Source organism: Hyperolius riggenbachi, chromosome 7 (assembly GCF_040937935.1).
Source record: "Hyperolius riggenbachi isolate aHypRig1 chromosome 7, aHypRig1.pri, whole genome shotgun sequence".
Taxonomy (NCBI): Eukaryota; Metazoa; Chordata; class Amphibia; order Anura; family Hyperoliidae; genus Hyperolius; species Hyperolius riggenbachi.
Window position 1 is genome coordinate 251,470,912 of NC_090652.1, and position 15,378 is coordinate 251,486,289.

The 15,378-nt window shown below is 49.7% G+C and overlaps 1 protein-coding gene across 1 annotated transcript in view; it reads right to left on the bottom strand.

Moving 5' to 3' along the window:
* The window catches only part of LOC137526159 (dynein beta chain, ciliary-like), a 116,194-nt gene that overhangs the window by 8,140 nt on the left and 92,676 nt on the right, over positions 1-15,378 (bottom strand). Inside the window, exons 16-17 of the mRNA XM_068247377.1 lie at positions 1,490-1,714; positions 1,305-1,396 (exon numbers count right to left, since the gene is read on the bottom strand). Of these exons, the coding sequence (XP_068103478.1) occupies positions 1,305-1,396; positions 1,490-1,714 (317 nt within the window). The remainder of the gene's footprint in view (positions 1-1,304; positions 1,397-1,489; positions 1,715-15,378) is intronic.

Consider the following 15,378-nt stretch of genomic DNA (forward strand, 5'->3'; position numbering starts at 1 on the left):
GAACACCCCTGCTCGATCAACTGTACAGGTTTGATGCATGTTATATGGATCATATCTTTGCTGTGAATGTGGCATAACAGAGAATAAAAGCTGTTAAAGTTACAGTGCCCAGTCTGCTTCTATGTACTGTTACATTGTACCCAGTCTTCCCCTTGCTTGTGCCTTCTTACCAAGCGCTCTCCTCCCTAGGTCATTGTACCCAGTCTTCCTCCTGCTTATGTTCAGGTGCCGTCTTACCAAGCGCTCTCCTCCCTAGGTCATTGTACCCAGTCTTCCCCATGCTTGTGCTCAAGTACCCTCTTACCAAGCTCTCTTCTCCCTAGATCATTGTACCCAGTCTTCCCCCTGCTTGTGCTCAGGTACCCTCTTACCAAGCGCTCTTCTCCCTAGAGTATTGTACCCAGTCTTCCTCCTGCTTATGTTCAGGTGCCGTCTTACCAAGCGCTCTCCTCCCTAGGTCATTGTGCCCAGTCTTTCTCCTGCTTGTGCTCAGGTGCTCTCTTAACAAGTGCTCTCCTCCCTAGGTCATTATACCCAGTCTTCCCCATGCTTGTGCGCAGGTGCCCTCTTACCAAGCGCTCTCCCTAGATCACTGTAACCAGTCTTCCCCGTGCTTGTGCTCAGGTGCCCTTTTACCCAGCACTCTCCTTCCTAGATCATTGTACCCAGTCTTCCCAGTGCTTGTTCTCAGGTGCCTTCTTACCCAGTGCAGTGAAGTCTGTGGTTAGTGTCTCCGTCCAGTGATGTCCATCTGCTCTGCCAATCATGGCACTGGTAAATGGGTAGTGACCCTGTCAATCGAAGCTGACCCAGTACCTTGAATTAATGCCAAGCACTGAAAGGAGGTGGGGCTCAAAACTACATCAGAATTATCACCACTGTTAATGGTTGGAAATCGAAAACACAGACATTGTGCCTTACTGCTGCTCTTTGGTCTGTGTGCCTGCCTATCCCTTCTCTCCTCTACTTCAAATCCTATTTATGCATTTAAAAAAGGTTTAGATGCTTTCCTTGCATTGAAGGACATTTGCGTGTAGATTGGAGTTGAAATAGCACCAAACGTAGCTGAAGAGACATTTAGGTACTTTGTTTCCATAGACAGCTCAGCCAGATGGTAGGGCCTCCTAAGATGATACTCGGAAATCAGTTGTGGAGGGTGAAGTGTATGCTCAGTTAGATTAGTTAGGGTGGTCAAAAGAGGACAGTCAGAGGAAAAAAATCTGGAATTGGGTTTCAAGCTAAACTTTCAGTGAAATATAGAATTTTTATTTCTGTGTATGAGTTAAAGAAGAAGAACAACAAACCTGTGTTGAAGTGTCTCCAACTTTTCAAGCAGTCCTTGCTCATTTGTAACATCAGTGACTATATTTGTCCTGCTGATATTCTCCATTAGAGCCTTAGAATAGGAAAATTACTGTAAATACATTGTATATGGTGGATTGCTTACAAATAACACAGGCCGGAGCACACAAATTACTAATTAATATACCTTAAAGTCCAAATCTATGCCTTCAAACCTCCTGGCATCCTCAGGAAGCTGGTTTCGGATATCTTCTGAGTTAGCAAAAATGCTTTGTAAATGGGCCCAGGTTTGCTGAACTTCTAGCCAGACGGAAATAACCATATCAGCTACCATTAATTTCTTCTGCCACCTGCTCACCTCTACTGAGAAAAACTCCACAAATTTGCTCATCAAAATGTTTTGCAATTGCACCTGGGGACGAAATAGAAATTACATTTATAGAGAATACAGAGAAAGATGATGGCAGAAAGAAGGCAATCATTGATAAGCGGGCACTCTGGATTCCTCCTACATCTCAGAAACACACAGATAAGTTAATTGGCTTCCTTCTTATGTTGGGTGTACACTATGCTATTTCCCGCTCGTTTTACAGGAATCGGATGATTATTTCCGCTATTCCCGATATGCTCCGGTTTGATAAAGGGATTGATTTTTCAAAGTTATGATGGCAAAATCAATCCCGTTATCAATTGGGAGCAGCGTCATCATGGCGGTCGGCGTGACAGAACTGCGCATGCGCGATTAAACCGCGCATGCGCAGTACTGTCACACCGGCCGCCGTGATGACGCGAGGCGGCCGGCGTAATGACGTTACGCGTGATGTATGCGGAAGAGGCAGCCCGAAACTCGGGCTGAGTGTCGCCAGGATCCGGCGGCCAGCCATTTCTGAAGAGGCATTGGGAGAAGACCCGGAGGTACGTTGTGGGACCTCCCAACCAGCACTGGGCTACAGAAAGCCCCGGGTAAGTTCAAATTTTGTTTTCAATTTGAGCTCAGAGTCCCTTTAAACAACACAATGTAACTCCAAGTCAATCACACTTCTGTGAAATTAAACTGTTCACTTAGGTAGCAATGCTGATTGACAATCAATTTCACATGCTGTTGTGAAAATGGAATAGACAACAGGTAAAAATTTTAGGCAATTAGCAAGATATCCCCAATAAAGGAGTGATTCTGCAGATGGTGACCACAGACTACTTCTCAGCCCCTGTGCTTTCTGGCTGATATTTTGGTCACTTTCAAATGCTGGTGGTACTTTCACTCTAGTGGTAGCATGAGACGGAGTCTGCAACCCACACAAGTTGCTCAGGTAGTGCAGCTCATCCCGGATGGCACATCAATGCAAGCTGTGTGTAATGGAACACGGAAAAGCCGCCGCGTGTACTGACAGCAAGGCGGCTGATTCCGTGTCCAGCGCAGCGGTTTGCACGCAGCAGCGTGCGTCTGGTGTGGCTGGGTCTGTTAGTTCACACAGATTGAGAAATACGCGCGTGCGTGCTGAGAGGAAGAACCTTTATGACAGCCGAGGAGGGATCAGCTGACCAGGTTGGTCAGCTGACCTCAGAGCAAGTGACTATTGGTCAAACACTGATGGGTGGCGCCGGAGAGCGCTGCTCTATATATAGTCACTGCTGGTCAGTCTCAGGTTGTCTGCCGTTGCGAACACTTATGTGGAAGCACTCAGACCTTAGTCAGATCCTACAGTGTGTTAGAACCAGGAGGACCTGGGAATTCACACTGAGCCAGATTACTTCTGTTTATCATTGTGTTATACTTCAGACTAGTTCCAGGGTGTCGAGACCACGGACCTCACACCCAAGATTAGGGACTTTGTGTTATCATTCTGTTATACTTCAGACTAGTTCCAGGGTGTAGAGACCACGGACCTCACACCCAAGACTAGGGATACTGTGTACCATCATATTATACTCCAGACTAGTTCCAGGGTGTAGAGACCACGGACCTCACACCCAAGACCAGGCATTGTTTGATATCTGTTATGACCTATTGCTTTTCTGACTATCCCTCTGCTTTCTGATTCGGTACCTACGCATATCTGATTATCTGTTGCCAACCCTGCCTGCCTTTGGATACCGAATCAGCCTTCTGTCTCTGTACCTTGTCTGTCCATGTGTTGCCGACCTGGCTTGCCCGACCTTGAGAGCTATCTCTCTCCTTAAGAAATAGTCTCCAGACCTGCTAGTGACATCCACCTTCAGGTGTCACTCACTCACTCACTCACAGGTCCTTCCTACTTTCAGCCTGGGACTCCACCCCTTTGGAGGTCTCAGGCTGCTGAAAGGTTTTTGCACTTCTCAGAAGGCAGTATCACCCATGCTACCAAAGACCACCTGCTCCTCGGGTGGTCTTACTCAAAGTCATTACAGTTGCACCAAACACACACTCTATATAGGTGTCCAGAGGTTAGTTCTACTTGGATTATCGGTGATTCTGCAGATCATCAATAATCAGGCATATATCTGTATTCTTGGTGATACTGCAAATCACCAATAATCATATTCTCTCTGTGTGCTGACACCGATCGTTACACTGTGGCAAGAAGGCTTGTGTAGTGTCCAGAGCTTGGAGGCACTACCAGGAGACAGACCAGTACATCAGAAGACATGGAGGAGGATGTAGGAGGGCAACAACCCAGCAGCAGAACCACTACCTCCGCCTTTGTGAGAGGAGGAACAAGAGGATCACTGCCAGAGCTCTGCAAAATGACCTCAAGTGGGCCACAAATGTGCATGCGTCTGCTCAAATGGTCAGAAAATAACTCCTTGAGGGTGGTTTGAGGGCCCAATGTCCACAGGTGGGGGTTGTGCTTGCAGCCCAACACAGTGCAGAACATTTTGCATTTGCCAGAGAACACTGGTGCTCTGTGCTCTTCACAGATAAAAGCAGGTTCACACTAAGAACATGTGACAGAGTCTGGAGACATCGTGGGGAACATTCTGCTGCCTGCAACATCCTCCAGCATGACTGGTTTGGCAGTGGATCAGTAATGGTGTGGGGTGGCATTTCTTTGGGGAGCCGTACAGCCATCCATGTTCTTGCCAGAGGTAGCCTGACTGCCATTAGGTACAGAGATAAGATCCTCAGACCTTTTATGAGACCATATGCTGGTGCAGTTGGCTCTGGGTTTCTCCTAATGCAAGACAATGCAAGACCTCATGTGGCTGGAGTGTGTTAGCAGTTCCTGCAAGATGAAGGCTTCGAAGCTATGGACTGGCCAGCCTGTTCCCCGGACCGGAATCCAATTGAGCTACCAATGCCACATTGCACCACAGACTGTCTAGGAGTTGGTGGATGCTTTACTCCAGGTCTGAGGAGATCCCTCACGAAACCATCTGCAACCTCATCAGGAGCATGTCCAGGCGTTGTAGAGAGGTCATACAGGCATGAGGAGGCCACACATACTACTGAACCTCATTGTGTCTTCTTTTAAGGATATTACATCAAAGTTGGATCAGCCTGTAGTGTTTTTTTTCCCACTTAAATTTTGAGTGAGACTCCAAATCCAGACCTCCATGGGTTGATAAATCTGATATCCATTGATAATTTTGTGTGATTTTGTAGTCAGCATATTCAACTACAGTATGTAAAAAACAAAGTATTTAATAAGAATATTTCATTCATTTAGATCTAGGATATCTTATTTTTGTGTTCCATTTATTTTTATTTTTTTGAGCAGTGTAGTTATTGCTGATTGTATTACAGTGGTGCCAGTGCTACATTGCAGTGAATGAGAGGAGTATCTAGAGAAGAGTCAATGGCTCCTAATCAGCCAGAGCTCAGTAACTCCAATCAAAGATCATATTGATAATAGATCAATATAGGTAGGTTACTGCCTTCTTACAATGGAAATATGTTACAATAGTTTAAAGAGTACGTGAAGTGACATGATGAGAAATGTGTATTAAATACTAGGCTGTGTTCCTGTTTTTGTTCTCACTTCAAGGGTTAATATTCCAGAGTTCTAAATTATATTTTCCCTGTAGTCCCACTGCAGTTTAACATTCACTAATAATTAATTAGGGTTGCAAAACTATGTGTGGCTTTGGGTTTGCTTTAAAGCAAATCTGAAGCAAAAATAAACTTATGAGATAATGAATTGTATATGTAGTACAGCTAAGAAATAGAACATTAGTAGCAAAGAAAAAAGTCTCATATTGTTTTCCAGTACAGGGAGAGTTTCACTTCAGTTGTTATCTATACAAAAGAGTTTCTCGGAGCTATTCGACTCCACTTGGTTGATTACAATCCTGTTTTCTGAAGCACTTAAAGGGATACTTACGCCTTAAAAAAAAAATCAGTTTTACTCACCTGGGGCTTCTACCAGCCATCCTCTCGTAGAGTTGGGCCGAACCTCCGATTTTAGGTTCGCGAACCTGGTTCGCGAACTTCCGCGGAAGGTTCGGTTTGCGTTAAAGTTCGCAAACCGCAATAGACTTCAATGGGGATGCGAACTTTGAAAAAAAAAATAATTATGCTGGCCACAAAAGTGATGGAAAAGATGTTTCAAGGGGTCTAACACCTGGAGGGGGGCATGGCGGAGTGGGATACATGCCAAAAGTCCCGGGGAAAAATCTGGATTTGACGCAAAGCAGCGTTTTAAGGGCAGAAATCACATTGAATGCTAAATGACAGGCCTAAAGTGCTTTCAAACATCTTGCATGTGTATACATCAATCAGGTAGTGTAATTAAGGTACTGCTTCACACTGACACACCAAACTCACCGTGTAACGCACCGCAAACAGCTGTTTGTGTAGTGATGGCCGTGCTGGACTGGTGCGCACCATGGCGAGAGTGCAGGTTTTGGTGGCTTTACAGCCCATATGGTTGCCTGGCTGATGTAGCTGAATGACAGAACAGTGACTGTCCAGCTGATCAAATTTGGTCTGACCACAATGAGGCAACGACCTTATTATCGTGGGTGTGCCCCCCGAGACACTCATCTAGGCGCCGGTCATTGCTTCATTGTGATACGCAAGCCCCTTCACCACGGCAAGGTAATGATCACGAAGGGGAATGGGCGCATGTACATGCCTTTTCTTTTGTTGTTGCAGCTGCCCGCAGTGCAGCCAGAAAAATTAGGCAGTCATGTACACGCACCAGAAAAATTATTACAGCGGCCGCTGCTAGCAGCGGCCTAAAAAATTCAGCAATCCGCCTGGAGTCCCGGACCCTGTTGGTGGTGGTGGAGAAGGTAGTCAAGCGGCCTGCAGGCAGACATGCTGTGTGGAGGAACTGGGAGCGACTTAGTCTTCTTGGGGCAGGCCAGGCAGCCAGTCACACGGCGTGCAGGCAGAGATGCTGTGTGTGCGGGGACTGACTTAGTCTTGGGGCAGGCAGCAGCCCTCCGGGATCCATGCCTCATTCATTTTGATAAAGGTGAGGTACTTAACACTTTTGTGACTTAGGCGACTTCTCTTCTCTGTGACAATGCCTCCAGCTGCGCTGAAGGTCCTTTCTGACAGGACGCTTGCGGCAGGGCAGGAGAGAAGTTGGATGGCAAATTGGGACAGCTCTGGCCACAGGTCAAGCCTGCGCACCCAGTAGTTCAAGGGTTCCTCATCGCTGTTCACAGCAGTGTCTACATCCACACTTAAGGCCAGGTAGTCGGCTACCTGCCGTTCCAGGCGTTGGTGGAGGGTGGATCCGGAAGGGCTACGGCGAGGCGTTGGACTAAAGAACGTCCGCATGTCCGACATCACCATGAGATCGCTGGAGCATCCTGTCTTTGACTGCGTGGACACGGGAGGAGGATTAGTGGCAGTGGTACCTTGCAGGCGTTGTGCCGTCACATCACCCTTAAAGGCATTGTAAAGCATAGTTGACAGCTGGTTCTGCATGTGCTGCATCCTTTCCACCTTCCGGTGAGTTGGTAACAGGTCCGCCACTTTGTGCCTGTACCGAGGGTCTAGTAGTGTGGCCACCCAGTACAGCTCATTCCCCTTGAGGTTTTTTATACGGGGGTCCCTCAACAGGCAGGACAGCATAAAAGACGACATCTGCACAAAGTCGGATCCAGTACCCTCCATCTCCTCTTGCTCTTCCTCAGTGACGTCAGGTAAGTCAACCTCCTCCCCCCAGCCGCGAACAATACCACGGGAAGGTTGAGCAGCACAAGCCCCTTGCGATGCCTGCTGAGGTTGTTCTCCTGCCGCTGTCCCCTCCTCCTCCTCCTCCTCCCCCAAAGAAACACCTTGCTCATCATCCTCTGAGTCTGACTCGTCTTCTGCACACGACTTCTCTTCTTCCTCCTCCTCCCCCCTCTGTGCTGCCGCAGGTGTTGAGGAAACAGCTGGGTCTGATGAAAATTGGTCCCATGCCTGTTCCTGCCGTAACGGTTCCTGGTCACGCTCATTCACAGCTTCATCCGCCACTCTACGCACAGCACGCTCCAAGAAGTAAGCGTAGGGAATTAAGTCGCTGATGGTGCCCTCACTGCGGCTCACCCAGTTGGTCACCTCCTCAAACGGCCGCATGAGCCTGCATGCATTTTCCATCAGTGTCCAGTTGTCGGGCCAGAAGATCCCCTTCTTCCCAGACTGTTTCATTCTACTGTAGTTGTAGAGGTAGTGGGTCACGGCTTTCTTCTGTTCTAGCAGGCGGGAGAACATGAGCAGGGTCGAGTTCCAGCGAGTCGGGCTATCGCAAATGAGGCGTCTCACCGGCATGTTGTTTTTGCGCTGAATTTCCGCAAAGCGTGCCATGGCTGTGTAAGACCGCCTCAAATGCCCACAGAACTTCCTGGCCTGCTTCAGGACATTCGCTAAGCCAGGGTACTTTGCCACAAATCTTTGAACCACTAGATTCATGACATGTGCCATGCAGGGTATGTGTGTCAGCTTCCCCATATGCAAAGCGGCAAGCAGATTGCTGCCGTTGTCGCACACCACGTTGCCTATCTCCAGGTGGTGCGGGGTCAGCCACTCATCCACCTGTTTCTTAAGAGCAGCCAGGAGAGCTACTCCAGTGTGACTCTCCGCTTTGAGACAAGACATGTCTAAGATGGCGTGACACCGTCTTACCTGGCATGTAGCATAGGCCCTGCGGAGCTGGGGCTGTGTAGCTGGAGAGGAGAACTGCCACTCAGCCAAGGAGGAGGAGGACAGCGAAGAGCATGTAGCAGGAGGAGAGGAGGTGGCAGGAGGCCTGCCTGCAAGCCGTGGAGGTGTCACAATTTGGTCCACTGCGCCCTGCTTGCCATCGTTCACCACCAGGTTCACCCAATGGGCTGTGTAGGTAATGTAGCGGCCCTGCCCGTGCTTGGCAGACCAGGCATCCGTGGTCAGGTGTACCCTTGACCCAACGCTCTTCGCAAGAGATGACACCACTTGCCTCTCAACTTCACGGTGCAGTTGGGGTATGGCCTTTCTCGAAAAATAAGTGCGGCCTGGCATCTTCCACTGCGGTGTTCCGATGGCCACAAATTTACGGAAGGCCTCAGAGTCCACCAGCCGGTATGGTAACAGCTGCCGAGCTAACAGTTCCGCCACGCCAGCTGTCAGACGCCGGGCAAGGGGGTGACTGGCCGAAATTGGCTTCTTCCGCTCAAACATTTCCTTCACGGACACCTGACTGCTGCTGTGGGCAGAGGAGCAGGAACCGCTCAATAGCAGAGGCGGAGTGGAGGAGGGTGCCTGTGAAGGTGGAAGGGAGAAAGCGGCAGAAGCAGATAATGCACCTGATGGAGGAGGAACAGGGGAAGGAGGGTGGCTTTGCTTTTGTGTGCTGCTGCTGCTTTTGCTCAGGTGGCCATCCCATTGCTGTTTGTGCCTTTTCTCCAGGTGCCTTCGTAAGGCACTTGTCCCTACGTGAGTGTTGGCCTTTCCACGGCTCAATTTTTGTTGGCAGAGCGAACAGATGGCTTTGGTCCGATCTGAGGCACACACATTAAAAAATTTCCACACCGTTGAGCCACCCTGGGATGTGGGCACTATGGGGACCTCAGCAGCTGATGCTGAAGGGCAAGTTGGCTGGCTGTACATAGGTGGCGATACATGGTGCCGGACTCTGCCACCAGCTGTTTCTGACGAAGAGCTGCCCCAGCTTCTTTCAGCAACTTCTCTCCTCCTACTACTCTCTGACTCCCCCTCTGAACTGTCCCCCTCTTCATCTCCTCTATTGGGAACATACAGAGGATCCCTATCATCGTCATCATTGTAATCATCCTGCCCAGCTTCGCTTGCCTCAGACAAATCCAAACATGCACCATCAGTAGGTCCTTCATCCTCCTTACACGTTACATCCATAGTGTTGCTGGGTAACTCAAATATATGAGCTGGTGAAAATTCATCTGGCTGTAACAACAATGGCTGTGCATCAGTGATTTCAACACTAAATAATTCTTGCGAAGTGTCAAATGCAGCGGAAGTGGTGCTAGTAGTAGCGCTGGTGGCTGAGCAAGATGAGGTGTTTTGTGTCGCTAAATACTCAACCACGTCCTGACAATCTTGGGAGGTGATGGGACGTGCCTTCTTCCGAGCACTGTACTGTGGGCCAGGTCCACACGAAATTACATTTACACGACCTCGCGCAGATCTGCCGGGTGGCCTTCCTCTGGCTCTGGCACTACCTCTTCCTCTACCTGTTTTGTCCATATCGGGTATGCACGGAGTGGTATATCACACTGCGTGCACTCACGTAGGTAGGTGGGTTCACTTAACTGCACAGGTATGCGCACTGATGCGGTGGGTTCACTGAACAGAACAGGTATACAGTGGCGGGTTCACAGAACAGGTATGCAGTGGCAGGTTCACTGAACACAACAGGTATGCAGTGGCAGGTTCACTGAACACAACAGGTATGCAGTGGCGGGTTCACTGAACAGGTATACAGTGGCGGGTTCACTGAACAGAACAGGTATGCAGTGGCGGGTTCACTAAACAGAACAGGTATACAGTGGCGGGTTCACTAAACAGAACAGGTATACAGTGGCGGGTTCACAGAACAGGTATGCAGTGGCAGGTTCACTGAACACAACGGGTATGCAGTGGCGGGTTCACTGAACAGGTATACAGTGGCGGGTCCACTGAACAGAACAGGTATGCAGTGGCGGGTTCACTAAACAGAACAGGTATACAGTGGCGGGTTCACAGAACAGGTATGCAGTGGCAGGTTCGCTGAACACAACAGGTATGCAGTGGCGGGTTCACTGAACAGGTATACAGTGGCGGGTCCACTGAACAGAACAGGTATGCAGTGGCGGGTTCACTGAACAGGTATACAGTGGCGGGTCCACTGAACAGAACAGGTATGCAGTGGCGGGTTCACTGAACAGGTATACAGTGGCGGGTCCACTGAACAGAACAGGTATGCAGTGGCGGGTTCACTAAACAGAACAGGTATACAGTGGCGGGTTCACTAAACAGAACAGGTATACAGTGGCGGGTTCACAGAACAGGTATGCAGTGGCAGGTTCACTGAACACAACAGGTATGCAGTGGCGGGTTCACTGAACAGGTATACAGTGGCGGGTCCACTGAACAGAACAGGTATGCAGTGGCGGGTTCACTGAACAGGTATACAGTGGCGGGTCCACTGAACAGAACAGGTATGCAGTGGCGGGTTCACTAAACAGAACAGGTATACAGTGGCGGGTTCACTAAACAGAACAGGTATACAGTGGCGGGTTCACTAAACAGAACAGGTATACAGTGGCGGGTTCACAGAACAGGTATGCAGTGGTGGGTTCACAGCACAGGTATGCAGTGGTGGGTTCAATGAACAGGTATACAGTGGCGGGTCCACTGAACAGAACAGGTATGCAGTGGCAGGTTCACTGAACAGGTATACAGTGGCGGGTCCACTGAACAGAACAGGTATGCAGTGGCTAGATCACTGAACAGGTATGCAGTGGTGGGTTCACAGAACAGGTATGCAGTGGTGGGTTCACAGCACAGGTATGCAGTGGTGGGTTCAATGAACAGGTATACAGTGGCGGGTCCACTGAACAGAACAGGTATGCAGTGGCAGGTTCACTGAACAGGTATGCAGTGGTGAGTTCACAGCACAGGTATGCAGTGGTGGGTTCACAGAACAGGTATGCAGTGGTGGGTTCACAGCACAGGTATGCAGTGGTGGGTTCAATGAACAGGTATACAGTGGCGGGTCCACTGAACAGAACAGGTATGCAGTGGCAGGTTCACTGAACAGGTATGCAGTGGTAGGTTCACAGCACAGGTATGCAGTGGTGGGTTCACTGAACAGGTATGCAGTGGTGGGTTCACAGCACAGGTATGCAGTGGTGGGTTCACAGAACAGGTATGCAGCCAGACAGGAACAAGTTAAGCCTAACTAATCTTTCCCTGAGAGACAGTCTGCAGCAGCTCGCCCTACTCTCACTAACGCAGGCAGCACACGAGTGACCGTAATGGCCGCCGCTGCCTGCCTTATATAAGGGGGGGTGGGGCTCCAGGGGCTAGTGTAGCCTAATTGGCTACACTGGGCCTGCTGACTGTGATGTAGAGGGTCAAAGTTGACCCTCCATGTGCATTATGGGGCGAACCGAACTTCCGCAAAGGTTCGCCTGCGGGACGCGAACGCGAACCACTGAAGTTCGCATGGAACCGTTCGCAGGCGAACCGTTCGGCCCAACTCTATCCTCTCGTAGTCACTCGCGGATCCTCCTGTCCACCGCTGCCAGCTAGTTTTTTTTTTTGCTGATAGGCCCGATGACGCATAGTCTTCTTTGTGTTCCTGCCTGCAATAGCGTTATTGCAGACAGGAACGCAAAGAAGGAGAAACGTGGCCAGGCCTGCGCAGCCGCAGTCAGCCTGACGCTTGAAAAAGAGTCTACCGTATATACTCGCAAGCAAGCCGAATTTTTTACCCCCCAAAAGTGGCCCAAAAGTTGGGGGGCCGGCTTGCTTGCGAGTCATGTGTCTCCCCCCCCCCCCCCCCGCTCCCCCGCCCGCGGCCGCCGCTGCCATTACCTTAGCCGGCGCCGCTTCCTCTATCCCCGTCCTGCTCGTACGGTAACTAATTCACAGCAGTGCGCCCTACGGCGGCTGCTGTAATGAGGGAGGAAACCATAGAGAGCGCTTCCCATAGTAACGGCGATACATCGGTGCTACAGGAAGCCGCTCTCTCTAGGCTTCCTCCCTCATCACAGCGGCCGCCGTGGGGCGCGCTGCTGTGAATTAGTTACCGTACGAGCAGGACGGGGATAGAGGAAGCGGCGCCGGCTAAGGTAACATCAGCGGCGGCCGCGGGGGGAGCAGGGAGGGGCACTACCTACCAACACTACCCACCTACCCATACTGAGACTATACTAGCCATACTGAGCACTGTTAGCTATACTGGGGCACTAGGTTAGCTATACTGGGCACTATACTAGCTATACTGGGGCGCTACCTACCCATACTGGGCACTATACTTGCTATACTGGGACACTATACTAGCTATACTGGGCACTTTACTAGCTATACTGGGGGACTACCTACCCATACTGGGCACTTTAATAGCTATACTGGGCACTTTACTAGCTATACTGGGTCACTACCTACCCATACTGGGCACTATACTGGGACACTATACTAGCTATACTGGGCACTTTACTAGCTATACTGGGGGACTACCTACCCATACTGGGCACATTACTAGCTATACTGGGCACTATACTAGCTATACTGGGACACACTGGGGGGATCACACGGCCAGCATTTCCTACCCCCGGCTTATATGGGGGTCAATCATTTTTTCCTGGTTTTTCAGGTAAAAGTTGGGGGTCGGCTTATATGCGGGTCGGCTTGCTTGCGAGTATATATGGTAACTTGCGGTGGGGAAGATGAGGATCCACGAGTGACTGCGAGAGGATGGCTGGTAGAAGCCCCAGGTGAGTAAAACTGATTTTTTTTAAAGGCTTAAGTATCCCTTTAAAGGATACGCCCTCACCGCAGCTCCGGTGGCTCCCAGTCCCCTCCACTGACGAAGCCAACTTTGCCAGGTCTTCTTGTGCGCTCGACCACCACGCGGGTAACGTGGTCTGGAAGATGCCATCAGGACTGTACTGCGCAGGCGCAGTAGTTCTCTACTATGCTGTGAGGATCCGCTCGGCTGCCTGCGCAGGCAGGCAGCCTTTTGACCACTGTTCAGGTCTGCATTCTGCGGGTCTCTGGACGAGAGACCCTTTGTCATTGTTGCAGCTTGCTGCTGAGGAATTTGCATACGTTTGTCATGCAGATTGCCTAGCCACATCCTTTGTAGGCTTGCTCTATATATACCATGTGATATCACAGACCTGGGCTGGTCATAAGGGTTAGTCCTGTGAGACACTCCTGAGTGTCAGCCTTGCTCTTTGTTTGAAGATTAGCCTAGAGTAATTCCTGGGACTGCACTAGGCAGGTTCCCTAGTGCAGTTAGGATTGCATATCTGTTTTGTTTGTCTGTTTCGATTGTCCTGTCCCAGTGGTGGTCGACAGGAAGTCGTTCTGATCTTTGTTCTTGGAGTATAGCTGGAGCAGCGGTTGCTACCAGCTATCTCATCTGATCTGTCTTGCCAGGGTCGCACTCGCCTTGCGCTAGTGCTGTGGATCCGTCTGATCTCCATCTCTCTTTCTATACTTGGATCGCACTCGCCTTGCGCTAGTGCTGTGGATACTTCTGTTCTGTCTTCCTGGATCGCACTAGCCTCTTACGCTAGTGCTGTGGATCCTATCTCTCACTTATTCCTGTTTTCGTGTATCTGTCTTGTCTGCTACGAACGCTTGCTGGAGGCTCGGTGAGGTAACCGTTGAGCAAGCGCTCGCGTCCTCTGTTTCATGTTTGTCTGTCGGTGGTTAGTTAGGCGTGCTTGTCTCTGTTGTGCTTATCACGCGGAGACCGCGCATAAACACGTGCACTGTTGCGAATGAGTGCGGTGTTCGCGTTTAGCTAGCGTTTGTTATTTTCCTTATCTTCTCATTGCATTGTATGATTTGCTGTGCCTTTGCTACTCTCGTGCTCTGCCTTGCTGTAGCCTTGTGTCACCTCTGGCAATCGCCTCTCTCGCGATTGCGTTCCTACTTCATATCTACTGTTGTGTATGCACTGTCACGGGTTGGCGACTAGTTTGGTGCACACACATACAATCTGTCCCTGTGCTCTCTCTCCTTCAGGGCTATCTTGCCCTGCATTTCTTCCCTTCGTGCAATTCCTGTCTTGCGTCTGTGGCAGGGCAGAGGAGCTGTTCCTCTGCACTCCACAGCTCCACCTGCCGACAGGAATTTCCCTCTACAGGTGCATTGCACCTTTTGCTGGGTTCCCTCAAATTACACGCTTGTGGAGGATTTCCGCAGTGTCAGCGCACATCTTGTGCACTGATCACGGAGAGAATTCCACAATCGTTACATATGCATACAATTCATTATCTCATAAGTTTATTTTCGTTCAGGTTTGCTTTAATGATTTGTTAAAGAACAACTGAAGTGAGAAGACTATGAAGGCTGCCATATTTATTTCCTTTTAAACAATACTAGTTGCCTTGCAGCCCTACTGATCTATTTTGCTGCAGTAGTGGCTGACTAACACCAGAAACAAGCATGCAGCCAATCTTGTCAGATCTGACAATAATGTCAGAAACACCTGATCCGCTGCATGGTTGTTCAGGGTCTGTGGCTAAAAGTATTAGAGGCAGAGAATCAGCAGAACAGCCAGGGAACTGGTATTTCTTAAAGGGTAATAAATATGGTAGCCTCCATATCCCTCTCACGTCAGTTGTCCTTTAAGGCAGAGCTCCCCAACCCTATCCTCAAGGCCCACCAACAGTACACGTTTTGCAGAAAACTACTTACATTCACAGGTGAGGTAATTAGTGTCTCAGCAGAGCTGATTAATTACCTCTGTGGATTTCTACAAAACATGCACTGTTGGTGGGCCTTGAGGACAGGGTTGGGGAACACTGCTTGAGTTTAAGGCATATAAAAATGTTTTTTTTTACTTACCTGGACTTAGGTTTTAAAAAGAAATGGCAGCTGCTCAAGCATGTTGTCACTTACAGGAGTGGGTGGGTACTTCAGAAACACTAGCAGAGCTAAAATTGCTACAGTAGTCCCCACAAGACGACAACAGAAACTGAAGTTCA